At 39.9% G+C, this 22,589-nt stretch overlaps 1 protein-coding gene across 1 annotated transcript in view; it reads left to right on the top strand.

Annotated features, from left to right (window-relative positions):
• Positions 1-838: 838 nt before the first annotated feature.
• NOX3 (NADPH oxidase 3) overlaps positions 839-22,589 on the top strand; it is a 53,134-nt gene continuing 31,383 nt past the window's right edge. Inside the window, exons 1-8 of the mRNA XM_017658516.3 lie at positions 839-886; positions 1,519-1,614; positions 1,728-1,838; positions 2,816-2,900; positions 10,776-10,921; positions 13,386-13,567; positions 16,805-16,934; positions 21,922-22,014. Coding sequence (XP_017514005.3) covers positions 839-886; positions 1,519-1,614; positions 1,728-1,838; positions 2,816-2,900; positions 10,776-10,921; positions 13,386-13,567; positions 16,805-16,934; positions 21,922-22,014 — 891 coding nt within the window. The remainder of the gene's footprint in view (positions 887-1,518; positions 1,615-1,727; positions 1,839-2,815; positions 2,901-10,775; positions 10,922-13,385; positions 13,568-16,804; positions 16,935-21,921; positions 22,015-22,589) is intronic.

Below are 22,589 nucleotides of genomic sequence, written 5' to 3'. Positions count from 1 at the left end.
CTGTACTTTTATATATTTCTACAGGGGAAAATTCCTTTAAAATGATTTCTTTCTAAAGACAAGCAATTTGCTAGCTTTTTACTAGTAAATCTAAGACTTCTCGGCAAAGGGCAGCACCTCACATAAGCTCATGTGTGTGATATTCTCATTTACCTCATGGGTGCACCAAGTGGGATTAGGAAAAACACAAATTTATTTCATCAATCCCCCACAAATAGTCTACTTCATTCTTTGTAGCCCCATTTTTAGATTTATGAGAGTTCTCCAGCATGTGATAGTTTTAAAGATCCTTCCCTTTTCTCTTCACCATCTTCTGAAAGACTGTTTCATTCCTATTTATTTACTAGCCATTCTGTATCTTCTATAAAGAGCTTTTTTAAAAGAGGGGGCAAAGGAACTAAAGAGGGGAAAATAGACAAAGTAGAGAAAACTCCAGTAAAGTGTTTTTGCTGTACCCAACCTTCAGCAGTTAGATTATTTCTCAAATTTACATAAAGACTTATTATCATCTTGACTGCAATCATGTAGAAAATGAATGGGGTATGAAGTACATGAGGATAATTTAATAAAACGAGCTTTCTTTTTTTATGAAATCTTTGAAGAAGAGAATCATTAGACAGAGACTTGTATTCACCCAGGTCATGAGGCATGTCAGGTTGGTGACGTGCTTTTGGCAAGAAGTCCTTAATTAGAAATTCCTCGAGAGCTGCTCCCAGTAGATGTTTCCTAAGACAAAAAGACAAAATAATTTAGCAGGGAAGCCCTTACTAAGGATACAACATCCAGGCTCAGGTGAATGAAAGAAATAATTTGATGACAGCAAATGAGCAAAGCTGTCATGATGGGGTGCTGGATTTTGAATGAGAGTCTCTCCTTTCTATTAGTAGTAAGTATCATTTTTGTTATTAAAATTTGAATATATATATATATATGTTGAATAGTCTTTGATGTTTTAGAAAACTTGTATAGGAATGCTAAGGAGCTTGAAGTATTACTCCAATTAAAACTTGTTAGAAAACATTCAGTAGATATATTTAATTTACCCTTACAGAATCTTGTAAAGTTGTTTCTCAATTGAGTTCACTCTCAATTATTTTTTGAAGTCAAGTTAGCTTGTTTTTGCATAATGTAGAAACGTTTCTCTAAACCAAATGAAGTCTTTGAATTAGACTCTGAAATTGGCATATTTCTAAAGTACTTTCTGAGTTGTTTTTAAATAGCTCTTCCTTCTTGACATCATTGACTTACAAACATTATAGCAATGTTGACTAGGAAGGTTTTGTACTTTTCATTAAATTTCTTAAAGTGCACCCCATATGTACTTAAAATCTTTTTTATAAAGTCAACAATTTCTTACCATTGTAATCACTGTGTAAAAACTATAAGAAATAAGCATATGGAGTAATTCTGATTATTATTGAGAAGCTCTTCATTTCACTTTAAAAGAAGATCCCTAATTTTGAATAGAAGAGAAAGTTGAAGATAGAATTGATTGATTCTCTTTTCATTCTACTCTAGCTCTCATGGCTGGGAGTAAATTTATATCTGTTTGTCGACACCTTCTACTGGTATGAAGAGGAAAAGTCTTTCCTTTACACACGAGTTATTCTGGGTGTAAGTAGAGTTAGTGATTACACATTACCATTTCAGAAAACAAAATGCAGTCTATCTTCCTTGGCTTCCTTGGCTTCACTGCATCTCTTTCTTGTGTCTTTATATTTGCACAGTCAACTCTGGCTTGGGCACGAGCATCCGCAGTGTGCCTGAATTTTAACTGCATGCTAATTTTATTACCAATCAGCCGAAACCTTATTTCATTCTTGAGAGGGACAAGTATGGTAAGTACTAAAACACTTAATAATAATTCCAGTTGTTCTATCTTACTAATACAAGTGCCATGGAAAACAAAGATGTCCTTTACTAAGAAATTCCTAATAATCCTGTGTAAAATCAGGTTTGTAGCTTTGCAAAAGGACACGATGACTAAAACTGGAAATCAGAAATTGGTACATCTGATTTGACTTTTGCTTTTGCCATCGATTCCCTACATGCCATGAGATTCGGCTCAGCCTATTCCTGATGCATTTGCTCCATCTGAAAAGTAAGGCTAATAAAATTGACCTGACTCACAAAGATAGACACATTATAACAGTTTGAGCTACTACCATTTCTGACCGAAAGGAGATAAACAGTTGAGCCAAATGCCACTAAGGAAGCATCTCTGAGTTCTCAGCCCAGAAAAGCACAATGACAGTCACCCATTTTAGTATGTAACTGTTAACCCCTACCAGACATAATGGGCATTTCCTAAATACACTGAGCTCACTGTATTGAGTACTTACCTGTGTTTCCTGCTAAACTGAACCCCAAAATGAAATGTTAAGTAATCTTTACTTACTAAAATCATCTTTCACATAATCATCTTCATCATTTTATGAATATTTAGATGTGGATCAACGTAGTGCCTTTCTTTGTGTAATAAGGAATAATTGATAGATGACTGAAACCACATCAATGAGAATGATGGTTACTATCATTTTCTAAACTACCTGAGGAATGGGTATTAACAGGTTTATTCAAGAGCTTTGACTTAATAGCCAGGGCACTACTAGCTCATTCACTTTTACTGAGTTGAAATTTCAGCAGATCCAGTAATAACCATGTGCTTTTGCCTGTTCCACTAATTGTCGTGTCATGTGGATTCGCCTTCACTTTTTATTTAGAGGCAGGGCCTGAGTCCTGCTCCTTTGCCCTCATGGCACTGTCATTGCTATGATTTTTCCCCAAATAAGACTATCATTTTTTGTTATTCTAGTGCTGCAGAGGACCATGGATGAGGCAATTAGACAAAAACCTCAAATTCCACAAACTTGTCGCCTATGGGATAGCCATTAATACAAGTAAGGGCTTATTATTAATTAATAATTATTATTTTGTTATTGCCTGATGGATTTTATAATACCTTATATCTAAGTTCATAGTTTTATGTCCCTCTCTGCCAAAGGTTCACCCTTAGGTAAAAGAAATCTTTGCCTTCCTTCTGACTACATAAGCTTAATCTAGACAGAGTTTTAAATTCCTCACTTATACTCACATAATTTTTCCTACCCAGCCTTCAATTGGTCAAGGAAAAGTTTATGAAATTTCATTTTCATTTGTGAATAATTAAGCTTGTTGATAATTCAATGATAAATACCTACTTGAAAAATAAGCACTACGTTATTTAATGTAATTCACATCAGAAATGAAATCGACCTATGCTCAAAAGCTCAATCACAGTGGTAGAAAAGTGACTATCAAATGGTAACATGGGCAGTAAAAAGAGAAAAGAAAAGGAAGTTTGTGTGAACAATGTTCTGAATAGTTATTCAGCTAGTGTGTATGGAAAGATCTTGAAGAGATATGAAGCATTATAGCATATAAAGGGCTATTGTTATTTCTTTGGATAGAAAACAAGAGAATTCAAGAGAAAAACACTAGAAATTAGCATCCAAGGCCAAGGTTAAACTCTGGTGAGGAAGAAAAGGGGGGCAATAACCAAACAGCTTGTGGTTTTGTTGGACAACAAATATAGGGAAATAAAAGGCTATCTGAACGATAAAAAGTTATGATTCAGGACAGCTTCCCTCAAACTAATTTAACTATAAAATGTTTTCCTCATTTGTTTGTATCCTTTCATGCATAAAAGATAGCAGAATAAAAAGAACACTCAAAACAAATGTGGATTTAATTAAGCAACAAGACATGACAGACAGTGGCCAAGTGCCAATTAACACAACTTGAGATGCGCCGTGAGACAAGTGGGGTGAGTTCCCCATCAATTGCCTTCAACACCAGATTAAACCAGCCCAGGAAATGTTTGCAAAAGGTCTGTATAGTCTGTTAAGAAATAAGGGGGAAAGACATTCTGTCCTAGCGGAAACTAGCTAAGGGATGGAGGGCAAAGAAGGAGGCTCATTCATCTTTGTGTTATGGGGCCTACAACCTCGTTGAGTGCACACGGGTGCCAATAATGCTCGATGAATGAGTGACTGCATGAAGGAATGAAGACTCGGGGAGCAGTTTTCAGCTTGGAAATGCTCGTCTTTTCCAGACCTTGAAAATTATCTAAAATTCGAATGAGGGGCCCCTGACAGTACTGAGTTCCTGGGACCAAAAGGAGATTGTGCCTGGGAACGTTCTTCAGGGAAGGAATACAAGGGATCTCTAGGCCTCTTTAAAGTCTTGAGAATCTTTAATTCCTGCACTAAAAGAGGAGATAAAACACAGTAAACTGGCAGGAAGAAAATGATCACCATGTAGTTCCTTCAAGGCAGAATCAGACTCTAAGAGAAAGTTATAAAGATATTACAGAGAAGAGGAATGAGAAACCCACAGCATTAAAATACATCAGAAAAGGATGGAAAATACATAATGGTTGTCACTGTGAACCTTTGCATATGTGTATTTCTTTTGATGGGATCATATATCAGTAACATGAATGCATCCGTGATGTCTATGGGATGTCTCCCATTTGCAAGACACCCTGACAGGAGCTATCACCTTACGAAACTAGCGGGGTCAGCACTGTTTTCAGAATGGAGTGTAATTCCGTAGGGGCAACAGCTGACTAGAATCAGATGACCAAGTTATTTGGATTGGCTGTGTGACCTCAGAATTCTTCTGTGCGGAATTAAAAGAGCAATAATACAATCTAACCCGTTCTATGAGTGGTCAGGAAGGGCCCCCTGGAAGCCTCACGCCTGGGAGGTCTTTCACTCGCTGGGCTGGCATGGGACCAAACCCCGGCTTAGCATGGCCCGCAGGCTCCCTCAGGGAGGCCTGCCCTCCAACCTCAGCTCCTGTCACTCACTTGCTTTTCCCCAGCTACGGGGTCCCTGAATAGTCTGCACTTTTACTCTGGTTATTCCCTTTGTCTGAAATGCTCTTCCTCTCCTTGCCCATCGGGGAAGGTGCCGCCCTATCCCACTCCTTGCCTGGCGTCTGCCCCTGCCCAGCAGGTGGGGCTGTCCCCCGACCTGTCCTGCCGGCCGCAGCCGCCCCTCCTCCTGCATAGCAAACCTGCTCAGACCACCTCCAGGACTGGGACGGAGCCTTAGGCATCTTGGCTTTCCTGGCCCCTGGCACATGATAGGTCCTCAACAAATCTGGTCAAACCTGCTGAGTAGGAGGGGTTGAACAGCAGGCAAAAGAGATGGAGGGAATTACTGGGCAATGGTACAAGACGGGGCGGCGCCTGAGTTTGCCGGGAGCCTGGAGCAGTTTGGGGTGGGTGAAACGGATTGTGGGCAGTGAAGAGATTCGAGAGGATGCCAGCCGTCCAAGGTGATAAATTCACATTCTGCTGCCACAAGAGGAAGCAGATGACCCGCCCTCTTCCTCGCCCACGTCCCTGGAGAGCATCAAGTAGTCTCCCCAGCCCTCTTCTGCTTGAACCCCCATTGCCTTACTGGACTCCTGAACACCTCCCGGGGCGCCGCCAGCAGAGTCACGCTGCTTCTGAGAGCAAAGTGCCCCTCATCTCCCACCGCCATGGCAACCAGCAGCCGCCGCCGTTGTTTCCACTCCAGGCAAAGGCAGGAGGGTGGGCAGAACGCTCAGCTTCTCCCAAACCCTGACAAAGCAATTATTACATTTCACATTAACTAAGAAATGTGGCTGGCAACTGCGCTTTTAGGGAAAAAATAAAAAAAACAAAAAAAACCCGCTAAGGTCTAGTTTCATAAACACCCCTTTGCTTTTCACATTTTGTCCTTCTGGTGTATTCGCTTGGGAGCAACGGAAAATGTCCCCGTGCTTATTTTATTAGCATCGCCCATTACGCTGCTCTTCAAATAGCCGACTGGCTTAATAGAGGTGTGTAACCTTGGAAGAAGTGCATCCACATCGAAGTTTGCGTGCCAGCCTCTAATTTCTCATCCGTTCCCCTATACGTTTGAACTGCAGGCTTTAATTGGTCAGATCATTAAAGGATTTAATTAGAGCCTGGTAGAAGTAGGCTAAGGAGGAGGAGGGAAGAGGGAAACAATGGTATCTGTAATCAAGGGCATCGCCGAAAATGCAGTGAAGGGGAGCTCTTCTTTTCTTGGCTCCCTGCCTTCTTGCTTGCCTGCCTATGATAAGAGCTGCTGGGGCATTCCTCAAGCACTAGGAAATCATTTCCAGGGACCGGTAACCCCACCAGGAGAGAAATTCTGGTTTCCCAGCCTCTCCGTTCTTTAATGCAGATCTTTTTGGACTCTCTGGCCCACAATAGACCTTGAAGACCCTATAAAGGGAAGAGTAGTACTTTGAGGGTGAGTTGCCTTCAAAAGGGGCTGGAAGTAGTGGCCCAGGCAGCTGTCTCCAGCAAATTCCACAGCTTGAATCTGCTAAACTCCTGGGATGTACAGTTAGCCCACATGCAGCTCCTGATGAATTGCTAAAATTAGTTTACAAACCTCAATAAATATAACAGGGATGGGCTTAGAGGGCTGGACTCAAGAGTAATGGGATTTAGAAGAAAAGACTTGAAGATCCCAAGGTAGAGAACAGCCCCAGAGACCAAACTCTTCAGGACCTGATCCCTAAGGAAATGCTATTAATCCAGTTCTGCTTGAGGTACGGGGCTGTAGGGAGGCCTCTTCCCAGTCCTTCTGACATGATTTAACATGGCATACAAATGAGTGATGTGCACAGGGTGTATTCCTGCAGAAATCAGACCACAAATTTTAAACTCTGGGGCTAGATTCTGGCGGCAGAAGTGCAGCCAGGATTTGTCCCTGGGTCCTTATTTCTAAAGGCTGCTTAATTAGGAGGTGACTGGCTCCGAAATGGCTGTTATCACTGACACGCAGGCAGAAAGATAGCAAACACTGACCACACTTCCAAATTCTCCCTCATTTATGCTCCCTTTGAGCTCTTGAAAAATAAAAAGAAGGAAAGAAAGAAGGAAAAGAAACTTTCTCAGGGCAACTGGCTCTAATTGTAGCCTTTATAAATTTTTTTGTTCACTCTTCAATAAAAGCTCCTTATTTGAACTCAGAAGTTCACAGACCAATTAAATGTGCATTTGTAGTGTGCCCAAGATTGCTACTCTCTTTTAACTGTAAAAGTACCTTGATGAGAAAATTAAATTGTGGCAAGACCCAGCTACAGTCTCTTTCTGCCTGATATTTGGGTGGCTTCTGGAAATGTGTATGTTGGATTCTTCTCGGGGCCCCACAGATAGTCCTTAGCGGCCAGGCAGAGCCCAGCTGGATGGTTGATGGCACTGGATTCCCTACGAGAATTAAAAAGCCCCTTTAAAGCCAGTGTTGATTTTGAAAACATTACAATATGAGTTTTGTGTTTGCATTACTTTCATATGGGACTACGGATCCTTTTTAGGTGGTAAGTGTTCCCAGTTAACCTTAGTTGGAGACACTGGAGCCAGACAGCTAGACAGAAGCTTACATAATATAATTTGCTCCAATACACCCATTTTACAGATGAGAAAATGGACTGAAAGAAGTTAAGTGAGATGTATCCTCTTCAATATTCTTTCTATTACATACTAATATCAAATCCAATAACAAGAATTAATTCTGATGACCAAGAGAGAAAGATAAAAACCATATCATTATTTTATCACGTACGGGAGTAACTTTCACTGTAAAAACATAGACAGCATGGCCAGTATTTTTGAAATGAAAATGTATGAAGAGAAGAATAGAAAATATAATGCCTGGAAAAGAATCAAATCAGTATTTCTCCTAACATCTATCATGGATTTGAGAGCTGTGATGACTTTAGTTCCAAACCAAGATAACAACAAAATTGGGATCAGATTTAAAAGGACACAAAAATTTAGATGAATAAAATGGGCACAAGCAGTTTTCTCTCTGAGAATTCCTGAGATAAGCAAAATAAGATATTCCACTTTTTATCTTCTACCTATGAAAAGAAAAGAAAATGGAGGCACCTGGAACAAAACATTTCAGACATGAATTTTAGATTTCATGGGAAAAAATTAGCATAGCTCTCAATTTATTCCCTTGGAAGTCACCTCTAGAAAAGCATTTTAGGACTTCATTCATTTCTTCAGCTCTGTTATGGGCAACCTGGCAATAAGAAGAAATAAATAGCTCAATACCTTTGCTCATTCAATAAATGTACTTAAGTTTAGCTTAACAGTGTCAAATTCTCATGTGGAAATCAACTTGATAGAAAATAGATTGTGATCAACAACTCATTACACAGGAGAAAAATGGTGCTGAATGTAGGTATAAAAGACAGAATTTATCCTGTATTCCCTTTCTGTCACATGTGATAGGTAATGATAAATACGTCACTTAATTTGGTGAAGCTCAGTATCCATTCCAGTAAAACAGGAACAGCTCCACTTGCTGTCTGATGTGCTTTAGTCCATGGAGGGAGAATGAATGAAAGGTAAGAAAATAGTAGTGATGGTAAAGGGGTGGAATACAAAGGGGATATTTACACCACTTACATGAGGATGAAGGCTGTGATCAGTCAGAGGTCTTAGAGCTGTTTGACTCTAGATTAAAGACATCAAGTGACCATTCAAAAAGGTTTAGTTAATCCTTAATCCCATAGGAGAAATTAGTTTTCAGTAAATACTAAGGTACAGCAATTATTGATTAGTGAAAAGAAGCAATATAATTTAACCATCTGAAGATGGGGCCCTGGAGTCAAGCAAATGGAGTTTTAGCCCATCTTCGCAATTAATAAACTACAAGTTCCTTAACTTTCTGAGTATTGGTCTTTAAAATAAAAATAAGGCTAATACTTGAGGATTAAATGAAATAATCTGCTTAGAGCATTTATAACAGTGTCCAAAGTATATTAAGCATTCAATACATGTTAGCTATGAGAAATTACATGTTTTTTACAAACCTTAAGATAATTATCAGAAAATAGCATTAGTAATACCAGACAACATTTGTGTTCAATTTAGCAAATGGTTATGTATAAGCATATTGGAAGATACATCTACTAGCTAAGCTTTTCCAATTTTGTGGACACTGAGACTAAACAAGCTAGCCTTTCATAGACATAGCAGTATTTATTGGCAAATGGTACATAAGGAGGAAAAATACTGCCTGTTGGTTGCTACCCCACCAAACCCAGGAGGAAACAGTTACCGTCATAGACTCAGAAACACTATCACGTACTTTGCCCTCTTGGGTGAGCTTCAACCAAAAACATATTTGAGTTGATTTCTAACTTAAAGTCTACAGAAAAATGTGCAAAAAATATGCTTTAGCAGAGAAAACACTACCCCAACAATGTTGCCTCCACAGATAAATTTCCTACTCCTTTCTCCCTTTCTATAACGTCATTGTCACTCCACAAATCACTTTTAAACACATTCTAGTTCTCAGCAATGTGCCAGGTATTACAGCATCAAGATGAACAAGTTTCAAGACCTCAAAGTCCACTGAGAAACATAGATACAAATAAATATTCATAACAATAATGACTGGGAAATGTTATAACCAAAGTGTCGTTTGTGCCTGTGGAACTGAAGAATGCCTGATAGAAAGAAACTTTTGAGTTGGTCTTAAAGCACAAGCACAACTTCGCAAGTCAGAAAAGGGAATGGCTCTGAGAGAAGGAACTCTGGTGAAGAGAGAAAAGGCTGAGTAGAAGATGGCAAGTCTAAGTAAATTTGCTACTAGGACCACAGGAATCAAAATGCCAATGGGTATTCTCAGAAGTTTCAGGTTCCTTTTTCACTCATGACCCTTTGACCCTCAATGCACAGCCACAGAAGATCCCAGAAATGGCCTACAGCTTGTACAGACTGTGTTATAGTAGTAGGATCTGCTACTTTTTGATGTGGGTGCAGAAAAAATAAAAGGATATTAACTGGGAAATTCTCTATATCCTGGGCAATGACTTCTCATTTCACAATTGAATCTAATCCCAATGGTGAGTATCAACTAGCTACCCAACAGGGTTTCTATTCGCAGGAAAAGCAGCAAGATGTTGCTTGGATTTCACAAGACTGAAAAGAGTAACATGGGGCAGAGACCCCTTAACTGGATCCTGCTGTGTTCCCAAGATTGCTCTCTTCATTTAGAATTTAGGTATCACCAATTCACAGAAATAGAAAGCTGAGTTTTTTTCTTCTTGAGTATACAGAGATTTAGTTCCATAAATAATGATTTATTTCAGTCCACTAGGAATAATACCTGCAAATATATTGTGTGTATGTGTAGGGGTGTATATATACATACATGCTAAAATGAATAAGGGAGGAAGAGAAAATATAATGTCTGAAAGAAAACAAAAACACTATCTCCCCTGGTATCTAGCATATACATTATATGTACATATATCTGTGTGTATGATATACAGTATTCTGGAATAATGTTCTCTGATTTATTTGGCAATACATCTTGTATTACATATGTTCCATTATTATATATATCATAATTATGCAATAAATATATTTATATATAATAATGGAATGTATATAAAATCATGTGATATCATAATACCTATTCCACTTCCAGAATGATCATATGTTTCTAACTAAATCATGGTGAATTGAGATTATACATTATTTCTTCATATCATTAAAATGGATGTGGTGAATCATACAACATCCTTGGAAGTGTTCAATCCACTCCATTCAAGGTACTGGGAAAGATGCACAAATAAATCACCTTTTGGAGATTACAGAAAGCAAAACAGAGGAACCTGTCCTTAGAGGCATTGTGGTTTTGAGGAGTTGCAAAGGAAGAAATCCATACGGCTCATGTACAACATTACCTCCTCAACCATAGCCATCCATATCGTGGCACATGTGTGCAACCTGGAGGCCTACCACTCAAGCCAGTCAGAGGAAGCAGAGGGACTTCAGGCCGCACTTTCCAAACTTGGCGACCACCCAAATGAGAGCTACCTCAACCCCATCCGGACCTTCCACACCGTGAGTTCTCCTTGCTATCTAGATCCTCATCTGAAAAATCCTTCCTTTTCCAAACCCTTTATTAGAAACACTATATTTCAAAAGCTTTTAGTAAAAGAGAGAAATTTCTCTCAAATATTAACATCAATTTCACCTTTTTTTAAAAAAAGATATTTTTTTCTGCCATAAATGTTGCTAAGAGGTGATGAGCAAGAAAAGAAACTGATGCCACGTTGACAAAAAATAATAAATACTGCTAAAATGGAATGAAGTAACCTGTTAAAACCCTGATTCTCTAAAATTTACATATAGCTCATGATTAGATTTTTTTGCTGATGTTAGAACCATAAAGAATATGAAGTGTCACCTAAATGCAGGGATTATAAATGGGTTGTCTTCATTTTTCAATTTGCAAATTGTTTTCTGGATCTCATCTCCTGTGTCAGATTTTGGCACCTGTGTGACGAGCTGGTTTGCCAAATCAGATATTGGGCAAAGTAGCTCATTTCATAATGAGACCTACATGGCTAGTGACATCATTAATGCTGATTACCTGTGTGCACAGAGTGACAGCACATGTGGGAAACAAAAAGAAAACTGGAAATGTAGCCCAGAAATCCACCTGCAGACATTAAGATGTTCTCCTTCCTTAACCTTCCGCCTACCTCTTTCTTCCTGTTGGATCTAACCCTTTGACTATGCTCAGCCATGTTGGAATATGCATCCAGCATGTCGTCCAGGCTAAAAAAATCTGAGCTGACCAAGAAGAACGCTAAACAGATGCACTGCAGCAATGGAACTCTCTCCATGACCCTTTCAGCCATCTCGTTAAGTGACTGTTTTGCCCACTTAGGCTTATTTGAGTAAACAAAATTCTTGGGGAAATTCTTCCATGTTATGTCCCCTAACGATCCTAAGATGATTTCCAATATCTGGTCATTGATCAAGCAAAAGGTACATTTTCTTAGCTGACAACAATTAGAAGTGCAAGCTTCACAATTATAAATCAAAACTACAGATGCCCGAAGCCTGTGGGAAGGCATCTGAGGCCCCTCATCTGACATTCTTCTCCCCCATTAAACTGCACACCTACTGGGATTAACTCTTTTCCCCACTAAGGCTCTGGAAAGTTCATTGCTACAAACACCCAAGAATAAACCTCATCATTTTGAAAAAAAAAAATGATATAGTAATAGTATGCAATATAAACACCTTTAAAGCAATTTAACAAGATGATTAAGCTCTTCCCAATATAGTCATTTCAAACTTTAAGAGAGGCAATATATTATATAAGTTTTAAGTTCAGGGAAACCCTCTAGTTTGGGGTATTTGGAGAAAGTTCAGTAACACAAATTGATACATTTGGAGAAAGTAGCAATAGACAAAGTGTCCATTATAGAGTATTTTTAAAGAGATGCAGTGGAATAATTTTAAAGGATACATTGCAACTCAAGCTACCTATAAAAGTAGTTGCAAGATAAGAGATGTGGGCAAAGAATGATTTGAAATTAGCACATGATCTGATGTAAATGGATTCTAAAATGCAGATATACACTTGAAAAAAATCTTCTAACATGTTTTAGACATAGCCTTCCCAGTTTTATTTCCACTGCTTGCTCTGTGAAGAAAAAATGAACAATGGAGAAGTCCTGTCCGAATTACCTTGAGATCTCAAAGCAGCCCAAATTAATGAGATTTTGCTGACAAAAGATACACTGTGCATTTATTGAGCTCATAGTCGTCTCAACCATAGTAACACAATATATGAATACTAATGACTTGGCAAGAATATGGAAAACTCCCCATAAATACAAAGTGCTTTCTGATTCATATTCTAAAAGGCTATTAAACTGTCCACTGCCCTCACAGGTCAGAATTCTGGCTTTTTGGCAGTGTCTACCAGAGAAGAATTTCTGTATCTTTATGGATCACCTAGGATTTACAAAGCCTTACTCCAAGCCTCCTGAGGTGGCATGAAAGAAATGCAAGTCGTGGTCCCTCCAATTAAAAAAGCAGGAGTAAGGAATAACTACCAGGGGAACGAAGTGTGCAGCTGCTTTATTAGGAATGGCTCTAAGAGACTTCTCAAAAAAAGTGTTTATTAATGTTAAAATGAGATTAAGCAGGGCAATCCACATTTTTATTTTAAAAATCAAAACCTTGAAACTCGGATTTATTTTGCAGTATCTTAAAATGCATTTTCATCTATTGCCCTAATTTCAATTCAGCCTAACAACTTTACATATAAAAACATGTCACTGATGACATGTCACTGATGAAATTTGAGCAAGGAGCATGTCCGCCATCAACTGAGGCAGAGAAAAGGGCAAGGGCGCTCCCTTCCTGAATCGTGTGGGGACCCTTTTGGAGGCTAATAAGCTTCTGATTACGGTTTGAACTCTTCCCTGCTTAAACTCTCAGGGGTTGATTCTAAAGTGGAAAAATAGAGCTAAAATATTAATGTCACAGTGTTTGTTTCTTTTAGAACACAATCACTGAGTTGCTAACAACAATTGCGGGCGTCACTGGTCTGATGATTTTTCTGGCTTTAATCTTGATCCTGACGTCTTCCACCGAGTTCATCAGACAAGTCTCCTATGAGTTGTTCTGGTACACACACCACGTTTTCATCATCTTCTTTATCAGTCTGGCTATCCACGGGGCAGGGTAAGTCCATACTGTGCTCAGTGTGGAAGATTTTATCTCTGTGAACCTCAAAATCATCTTACAAAAAGTCCTTTGGCTGGAGGAGCAAGACATGCAGGGATGAAAGGACACCTAAAATGTATGAAAAAACACACTCACTGTGGTAAACACCTCTTTTTAGTAACATTGAAAAGGGACATAAGTGGTGAAGTATTGTATCTATTTTTCCTAGCTAACTCTGTTGGGGAGTCTTGACCTGTGTATAAGATGCAGGAATTTTAATGAATACTGGATGACAATAGATTTGTTTCATTCAGAACCTATTTCCAAAATCCATTTCTATGGGATTAGTTAAGATATATATTTCTGAGACCCAGATTTTGCTTCTGCTTGAGCAAAACCACTCCCTGTCGGGCCTGGGCTCTGCCATGAGTCATCAGAGTGACAGCATGCACACCTGTTAAATTCTCTGGACCTCATTGAATGAGAGTTAGTAAATTCTCTAGTTTGTCCATTTTACCTCTAGGATTCTGTCAAATTCTGTTCTGGCCTGAGACCGTTAATCTTCTCATCAGGAAGCTAGAGTAGTGCCTGAGACACAACGCTCTCAAATACAATGTTTTCAATAATTTAAATATTATCCAAATGCTTCTGGACTTATTAACCAATTGATCTATAAACTGCTTTTTCCTATATTCACTATTTCACAAATGGGTGCCTTCTTTTTCCATTTTATAATTTTCAAAGCACAGTCGTTTGCTTAATCAATTTGACCCCAATAATTGTCCTATCCAACAGAAAGGTGCTGTTACCCCATTTCATAAGGATGAAACAGGTATCCAGAAGGTGGAGTGAGTGACTCAGCATCCGAGGACAAATAAGTGCCGAGTCAGACCTGGGTCACCCATCTTCAGACAACCAGACCTTGATTCGTAACAATGTCCAAAGAACAGGTCTTCACTTTCTCAAATTTAGTATTCGACGTTACACATGCTGTCTGCACCCTGCATGGCTTACCAGCAGCTCTTCTTTGGCCTCGCACACCAGCAGACACCCGTCCACACCCTTGTCTCCCTGCTCTGCAGCTGTAGAGGGCAGAAGCCTGCTGCTGGGGGTGGGTTCTGTCTGCCCTGAAAGAGCAAATGCGTGGCCACAGAGACTGCAGGGTCCATCAAGTCACACGGGACATGACCACTGTGGGGCCCACGTGGGGCCCTCGGCACCTCACCCCCCGATTTCCCACCCCACGCCATATGCTCCTTCCGTGTTGAAGAGAACACTCTACTCTTGAAGGTGGCCACTTGTGCCACTGGCCCTGCCTGTATCACATAAAGAGCTTCCCACCCTCCAGCAGTGTGACACAGACACTGTGGAAGGAGGAAATGCCTCTGGGGGCTAGTTTTACCCTAAAAGTCTGCCTACCCCTCTGCCAATCCTTAGACACCTAGTCTGTCAATGTTTCATACTTCTACTGCTGCCTGGTGAAAGATTTCCTAGCCTCTTAGCTTTAAAATACTGGCAACTGGCCCTTCTGACTGTGTGATCCTTCACCTGGACTTTGGCATTTGGGGGAGTGGGACGGGTTGATGGTATATAGCCCCAAAGTGCTCTGCCGCACAGGCTGTCAGTCCTCCCTGTCTCTGCAGATTCTGCTCCTGACAGCAGGGTGCTCACCCCTGAGGAACACTGGGGAGGCTCTTCATAATCCACACATGCCTAAAAACCCTCTTCCCAAAAATTGCACATGCGTACCCCAATGTGAACAGCATTCACACAAGAGGATTTCCATGGGCAGTGTTTTGCTGGAGATATTTTTTTAATATCCAAATAACATTTCATAAGATGAAATATTTTAGTCATTTTAACTTAGTTGAAAGGCTTATTTTGGGATAAGGGCCTCATTTAATCTTCTCAGCTTGAAGTATTCTACAGCTACTGTTTACAGCATAAAGTAATTTGCAAATTCTGTACAAAATGCCACATAAAGCAGGATTACTGGAATGTGTTAAAGCCCACTAATCTTCCTATTATGGGATGGCATAGATGAAGACACAAAAATTTTTAATTTTTAAAAAGATAACTGCAGTTGTGAAGTGTTCTGAGGTTTCTTCAGATAATGTAAGGAATGTTGCCTAGAGCCTGAGAATGAAGGAGTCAAAATTTACAGATTCTATTCCTCTGGCTCCTGTTTATTATTCAACCTTCCTGTGTCTGTACATGATTTGCTCATGGGAGATTCACAGATAGTCTTGCTCGTCTAGCTCAAAGGGTTGTGATCAAGTTTGGATGACTGCCATAAAACAGACAGGGACAGAGTTCAAGGTGTCAGCTCACTGGGCTGTTTCCAAGGACATCACTGCCCCCCACTGTGCCCTGTGATGCAAAAGGAGCTATGTTGCTCCACAGGACGGGAGCCTGTGTCGTGCTCCAGTTTTTGTCTGAGTACCATATTCTTCAAAACTAAATCAACATATTTCATTCATAAACACCTAGGAATTGATCAACTGCCAAGTTACATGACCTCAGTGCCTTATGCTCTGCAGCCTGTCCACCCACAGTAAACCAAGGAACTCATACCAAAGCAGGCTGTCAAAAGTCAGCCGGTACTGTCTTTGTGGCAAATATCATATAGCAGGATTAAGGACTCTTGACCCAGTGCTCCATTCAGGAAGGCCGGGCTCCTTATTCACTCTCAAATTCATCAGCACAGACCTGAAGACACACTTCATGCTGACCTATTTTGACCCTATCAAACACTAAGTGTGCTAGTGGTCACTGGGGGGAAAAAATACCATTATTCAGGACACTTTGTCTGACTTCTTCACTTGAAAACTAGGTGCTCAGAAACAAACCAAGAAGGGTAGAAGTTAAATAAATCTGCAAAAGACCCAAATAGTACAAAGTTAGCCAATTAGCCCAAATCAGCAATCAGGATGAGATATAACCTAATTAAACTCAACAGTCTACGAAAGGATGTGTTCAAACAATTTCCCTTCATTATGAATTCTCTAATACAGACACTTTCAATTTAACACAGGATACAACAGAGGGGCACTTCTTTCCTGGGATCTTCAAAGTTACTCAAAGCTTCTTAAATTCCTATTTTTAAAGATGCCAGGGGAAATGAGTGACAGCCCAAATTTCAAAACAGTGGAAGTCCTATTCCAGAGCCCACTGTTGCAGATATAACTGTGGTATCACAAGACTGCACAAAATCAATTTTAAATTTTTGGATTTTGTTTTTTCTTTTCCTGGCAGTCGGATTGTTCGAGGCCAGACTCCTGAGAGTCTCTTGCTGCACAATGTCACCTTCTGTAGAGACCAGTATGCGGAATGGCAGACAGCCGTACAGTGCCCTGTGCCTCAATTTTCTGGCAAGGAGCCTTCGGTAAGAATGAACCCAGGAACTTTGAAAAAATAGCTGTCACCATAGTTAAAATAACTAGAGCTTTTATATGCTTAAAAGAAGAACAGCCTGTGTCACCACTAGGTGAAGCCAACTCTTTATTAAGTGTGCTAATGGAGAAATCGAGTTATGGATAATGTTAAAATAGGTCTACTGCCAAAAGCACTCTGTCTGTTTTGAAATGTGTTCTTCCACTATCATTTAAATATGGACGTCTGACATTGTGGGAATTCATAGTGCTCAAGTACAATAATCTTTCTGAAGGAGTTAAGAAGCCGTTTGGCTCACCACCCTCTGCTCTCAGCAAGCTTGGTTCTCTGTCTCCCTGTGTAACTGCCTTCTCCATTCTGAGAATTAATAGCATCACTTCTCAAACAAACGTTAAGCAACAGCTAAATGAAAATCCCGTTCCTCTTTATAAACTAGCCTTCTTCCTTTCTACAACTTTTGGGATAAAAAAAATGGGGGGTGTTAAATGCATTTACTTCCTGTTCTAATTAAGCTCCCATAACTGAAATAATGACAATGTTAGCCAAGAAGAGATGTAATTAGAATAGATGATAATGGCCACCAGATCACAGAAGTTAAGATTTCCTGAGCGTGCTATGACCACTACAGTGTGGCATAGGTACATAGAAATAATAACTTATTGGTCATCTCAGGTATCTTAGAACAACGCAAACCCTGGGACAGCTAGGTGATGTGTGGAAGAAAATAAATGAAGCCAGCAGATTAAAACTAGAAGAAACAAGTGCCAAAATACCTGTACTACAGAAAATGGAATGATAGTATATAAATGGTGGGGATTCGGGAAAATAAGTTATCAATTTATGAAGAATATAAATGATTGACTTTTTTCTAAAATCCTCACATTAAAGGAACTGCTGGATTTTAAGGATGAAAACTGCTAGGAGAAATGTTTAAAACGGAGAGAACTGGAATAGATATGCCCATTAGACTGTGGTTCTTTTAATGGCCAGTATAGATTGCCTCTGTCTTAAACTCAACTGTGGGCAGCCACTACCCAGCCTGCATATTAATGAGGACCACAGATGCCTCTCTAAAATTTTCAACTACAGCGTCTCCATAAAAAAATCAATACTCTCCCACACCTCATGAATACAGACCAGAGCCTGTTCGTAGCCACATATGCTGACATTAATTATCATTAAGAGGGGGGATTTTACCCATTTCTCTGTTAACTCTACCCTGCTACACCTCCTTGCACACCCAAACTCATGTTGTCACTCTTTCCCATTATTTTTAATGGATCCTGATTCAAAGCATGTGTGGGCTGTGCAATTACCGCTTGGCTGACTGTACAATATTCCCTCTGAAGTCTTATAGACGCTGAATCCAAAATGCATCCCAAGGACAAGGAAGGGCTCCTGCACTTCACCACTCTACACCTACCCCATCTGTGCAAGACTCCATCTCTTCCTCTTTGCCTCTCCTAACTCAGTGCATTTTCATGGTGCTTTCATCAATAGAAATACTTATCAGTCTGTTTCAGTGATGCATTATTCCCCAAGTTAAGATGGAGGATGCTCCTTACATCACCTCCTAGAAACTGAACTGATCAAAGCAGCCAATTAGATCTTGCAGTCCCCTTTCTCCCCAACTTGTCTCACTCCTCCGTTCTACCTTAAATTCACAGACACATACAAGACTACAGACTCTAGAATTGTTCATGCAATCCATTTTCAAAAGATGGATCGTCTTCCTTATCTGAAAAGCACCGTGTTTCATTTAACTACAGCATCAACAAGTAATAGTAATAATAATAGTAAGACTGATACTGTTTGAATTATTAGGGTATAAAGTCAACAGCATAGGGGAAAGCTTTAACTGAGGTAGAGGCACTTCAGCAAACTCTTTCCAAAAGTCTATTATATGTTTGGATTTGCACTAGACACAGGATTCAGAGATGTGGTTCCTGCCCCTGGAAATCTTATTGTCTAGAAAAAGAGGCCATTCATAAACATACACATAAAATAAAATCAAAGCCAACATGTTCTTATTTTATGGTAGAAATGAAAAAGCAGGAATGAAAGTGAAAGAAACAAATTTCATTATTGCAGCTTTTAAATCAACCTGGTTTTATTTCTATCATAAGATACTCACTGTACTGTGACTTTTTTGAGTATTTTGGGAGAAGAACAAATAAATCTAAGAAGCCACAGAGTATTTTAGCATTAAAGAAACTTGGACACTAAAAAGCTCCGCCCCTTTTATGTAGTAGATGGAGAAGCCGAGGCCCAAGGAGTTTTAATTTCTTACCTATCGTCACAGAGGGCATTCCCAGCAAAGCCACGTCAAGAAACCAGAGCAGCTGACTGTGGCCACGACCTTTCAACTCTACACTCTTCAACCCTTCTTCTGAACCTCCGATATCTCCTACCCCTCACTTTCTCAGCTCTTGGCTGCTGTCTATGAGTACATATTCCCAATATTATGTTTATCTCTGTGAATAAAATGCTATAACATTTAAGAGCTTGGAGGGAACTTAAATGATAATTTCCTCCAGGTCTCCCATTTTATAAAACAAAATTTGAAAATAAAAAGGCCCATGATTTGCTAAAGACAGAGTGACAGATGGTGACCCCAAGACCAGAAGTCAGGTCTTCTTAGACTCGGTCCAGGTTCTGTCTGGACACATATCCCTCCTGCTCTGTGGCATTGCTTCCTCCTCTTCTTTACTCACTCTTCCTGGTCTTTCCTGCAAGGAAAATATTCTAATATTCACCCCTGACCATATCTGTCCCTCACTCCCTAAATCCTAGGGACTCGAGGAGTATCACAGTGTAACTAAACCAGGCTTTCTCCTCCTGGGGCAATTTATATACTAGAGTAGAGATAGAGCCAAGGATTAATAGCTTACATTCTCCTCCCTGACTAACCATACAAAAAATAATAATCCATTCCATTTCATCAACATGACAAAATCGGAGTCCATGACTGGCTTGACACCACCAGAATGAAGTATGTGATGTCTAAAACAGGCATGGAAGATTATTTGTAAGAACACACAGAGACACGTATTGTGCAAATGTGTCTCTCAGCTTGCATAGAAGGCGTTGCATTCTTGTTATCATTTCTGTAAGTACCCAGACCAAGAACACACAGAGACACGTATTGTGCAAATGTGTCTCTCAGCTTGCATAGAAGGCATTGCATTCTTGTTATCATTTCTGTAAGTACCCAGACCAACTCTCAAAACCCTTCCTGGCTCTTTCCTTCTCTTGGTCCAACCCCACCCTTCATGCCCACTCCTTCCAGTCTTTCCCCTTTCTCTGCTCATCATTACTGCCTTGCCTGCAGAAAAAGTGGGCAACAGAGTTTATTCTCTCCACTATTACGTTGCTGAACCCCACTGAGGCAGAAAAGAATAAACGGGTCAGATTTCTTTGTGTTGCCTGCATAAATTGAGCCTCTATCAGGCAAACAAGAGGCTCCCAGGGAAAAAGCAAAGAGGGCTGATTTGAGTGAGAAGAGGCACCAGGCAGAGACCCAGAAATAAACAAAAGAGGAATAGAAAAAATAAGAAAGATTACAGAAGTAAAAGTAATGCCAAAGGGCTTGCCACCTGTCAGTGGAAGAGGGAGCAGGATACAGGCGAGGGAGTGGTGGTGAGCGGGGAACATGGTGAGTCAGCCGGAGTTCACTTGAGCAGGGCACCCCTCCTCCACCCCGGGTAGGATACTAGGAGGCAGAGGATTTAGACAACCAAGGAGGGGATTCAGGGAAATTATGAAAAGACTTGAGTTCTACACCTGCCTGCCTGGGATCCTGCTCTGTCTGCCTAGGCAACTCATACCCATTTCCAGAATGTCAAGGTTTTTCATCTTTAAATCAAGAATTAGACTAAATTTTCAAGAACCCTTAATATCTTAAAATTCAATGAACGAATGAGTCTCTAATGTTTTATAAAACAAGTGTCAGTACCGAAGTCAGCACTGGACAGAAAGAAGCAAGAGTACATGGTAAATGCTCAAGGGGGGCACCGAATCCCTGGGAAGAGCCCAGACTGGGTGGTCAGATCCAAGTGGGTTCTCATCTTGACTGTGACCTTAGTGCCTCTGGGACCCTGGACAATGGGATCTTGGTGAGCCTGTTTCCTCTTCTGTAAGACAAAGAGATTGCCATATGCCTTATAGGGTTTTGTAGTAGCAGGCCTAGTATAAGTCTTCAAAAACTTGAAGTTTCCATGCCTTCTCTTTTTGAGGAAGAAGACACTTTACATTGTAAACAAGCCCTGGTACAAGAACAGCCCGCTGGTACATGGATCATTGATAATGCAGATTATACTCATAAAAGGTTAACATAGGATGGGATTTATGAAGAATGGAAATGTTCACTGTCACAGTTCCTCAGACAATTGTTGAGGCTTTTGTTCTGATTCTGTAAACCCAGATTTAAAGTGCTGAGAAACAAACTTTATGTTTTATGCCAGATCACATTAGCCACACGTGTGTGAGTGGAGCCCACGTATGTGTTTCTTTAGGCAGACCACCAAGGAGTAATGCATTGTTAGCCCCCAAAATTACTATTTGAAATGTTTTAATTTAATTTCCCTTGTCTTATGTTGGCTCAGTAATGTAGCTTTGACTTTGGCTGAGTAGAGAAGCATTTATAACCCTATTATATGTAACATAAACATCAATCCGCTTTCTTATTTCTTTGCAAATTCAATTATTTCTAATTACATAAAGTCATCATTGATCAAGTAAGCATAAAAACCAATACAGAAGAGTTTAATCTCTTAAATAACCTCATAGACTTCAAGGAATAATTGAGTGTTATAGTCTTTATATAAGGAAACATCTTTGTTGTAAATAACTGGCCCAAAGTGAAAGGAAAATGTCTAAACCCCATCATGGTATATATTGATTTGATTCAAATTGAAAATATTTGGAATCTACTTTCATTTCCTTCTCCTCTCACTCTCTCTCTCTGCTTCCTTCTGCAGGCCTGGAAATGGGTTTTAGGCCCTGTGGTCTTGTATGTGTGTGAAAGAATAATTAGGTTCTGGCGATTTCAACAAGAAGTTGTCATTACCAAGGTATGCATGTAGCTTTATGTCTAAATAAAAGCCTGAGTGTAGATGAAAATTTTTTATTAGCCCAAGTTTTTAATTTGCCATTTTTACTGCAGGCCTGTCAGTAATTTAGACGCTCATCTTCTGCTTTAATAATTGCTTGTATCCTGCATATCTTTGAGTGTGACTAATTTCACCAAAGACAGGGATCAGAGCTCCAGACTGGTACCCAGAAATCTATTAAAGGTTATGGGACAGCAATGGAATCATCTGTCTTTCTCTTTATTTCAACTTCTCTGTAGGAGGAAAAGGGCTGGGACACTGAGTACACTTAATGTTGATCATAGTGACTTATAGAATAATTGCTTCCTTTACCACCTAAACAGAGGAATTTTGCAAACACACAAATAATATACATACAGTTTAACACACACCCTCCCACTTGGAACTACTGAGCAGAAGACAGGGAAACGGCAGAACACTCGGGTTTGGAGAGGAGGGCGCTCACACTGGGAAGGAACCATGAGTGCAGAACTCTACCCTAGTGAACGAGGCTGGTGATAGGGCTTTGCAAATTTGCTGTCCTCCACACAGCTTCC

This window comes from Manis javanica, chromosome 13, assembly GCF_040802235.1.
Source record: "Manis javanica isolate MJ-LG chromosome 13, MJ_LKY, whole genome shotgun sequence".
In the NCBI taxonomy this organism is placed as follows: Eukaryota; Metazoa; Chordata; class Mammalia; order Pholidota; family Manidae; genus Manis; species Manis javanica.
The sequence above is the reverse complement of the archived record's forward strand: the minus strand, read 5'-3'. Positions and strand labels throughout refer to the sequence as shown.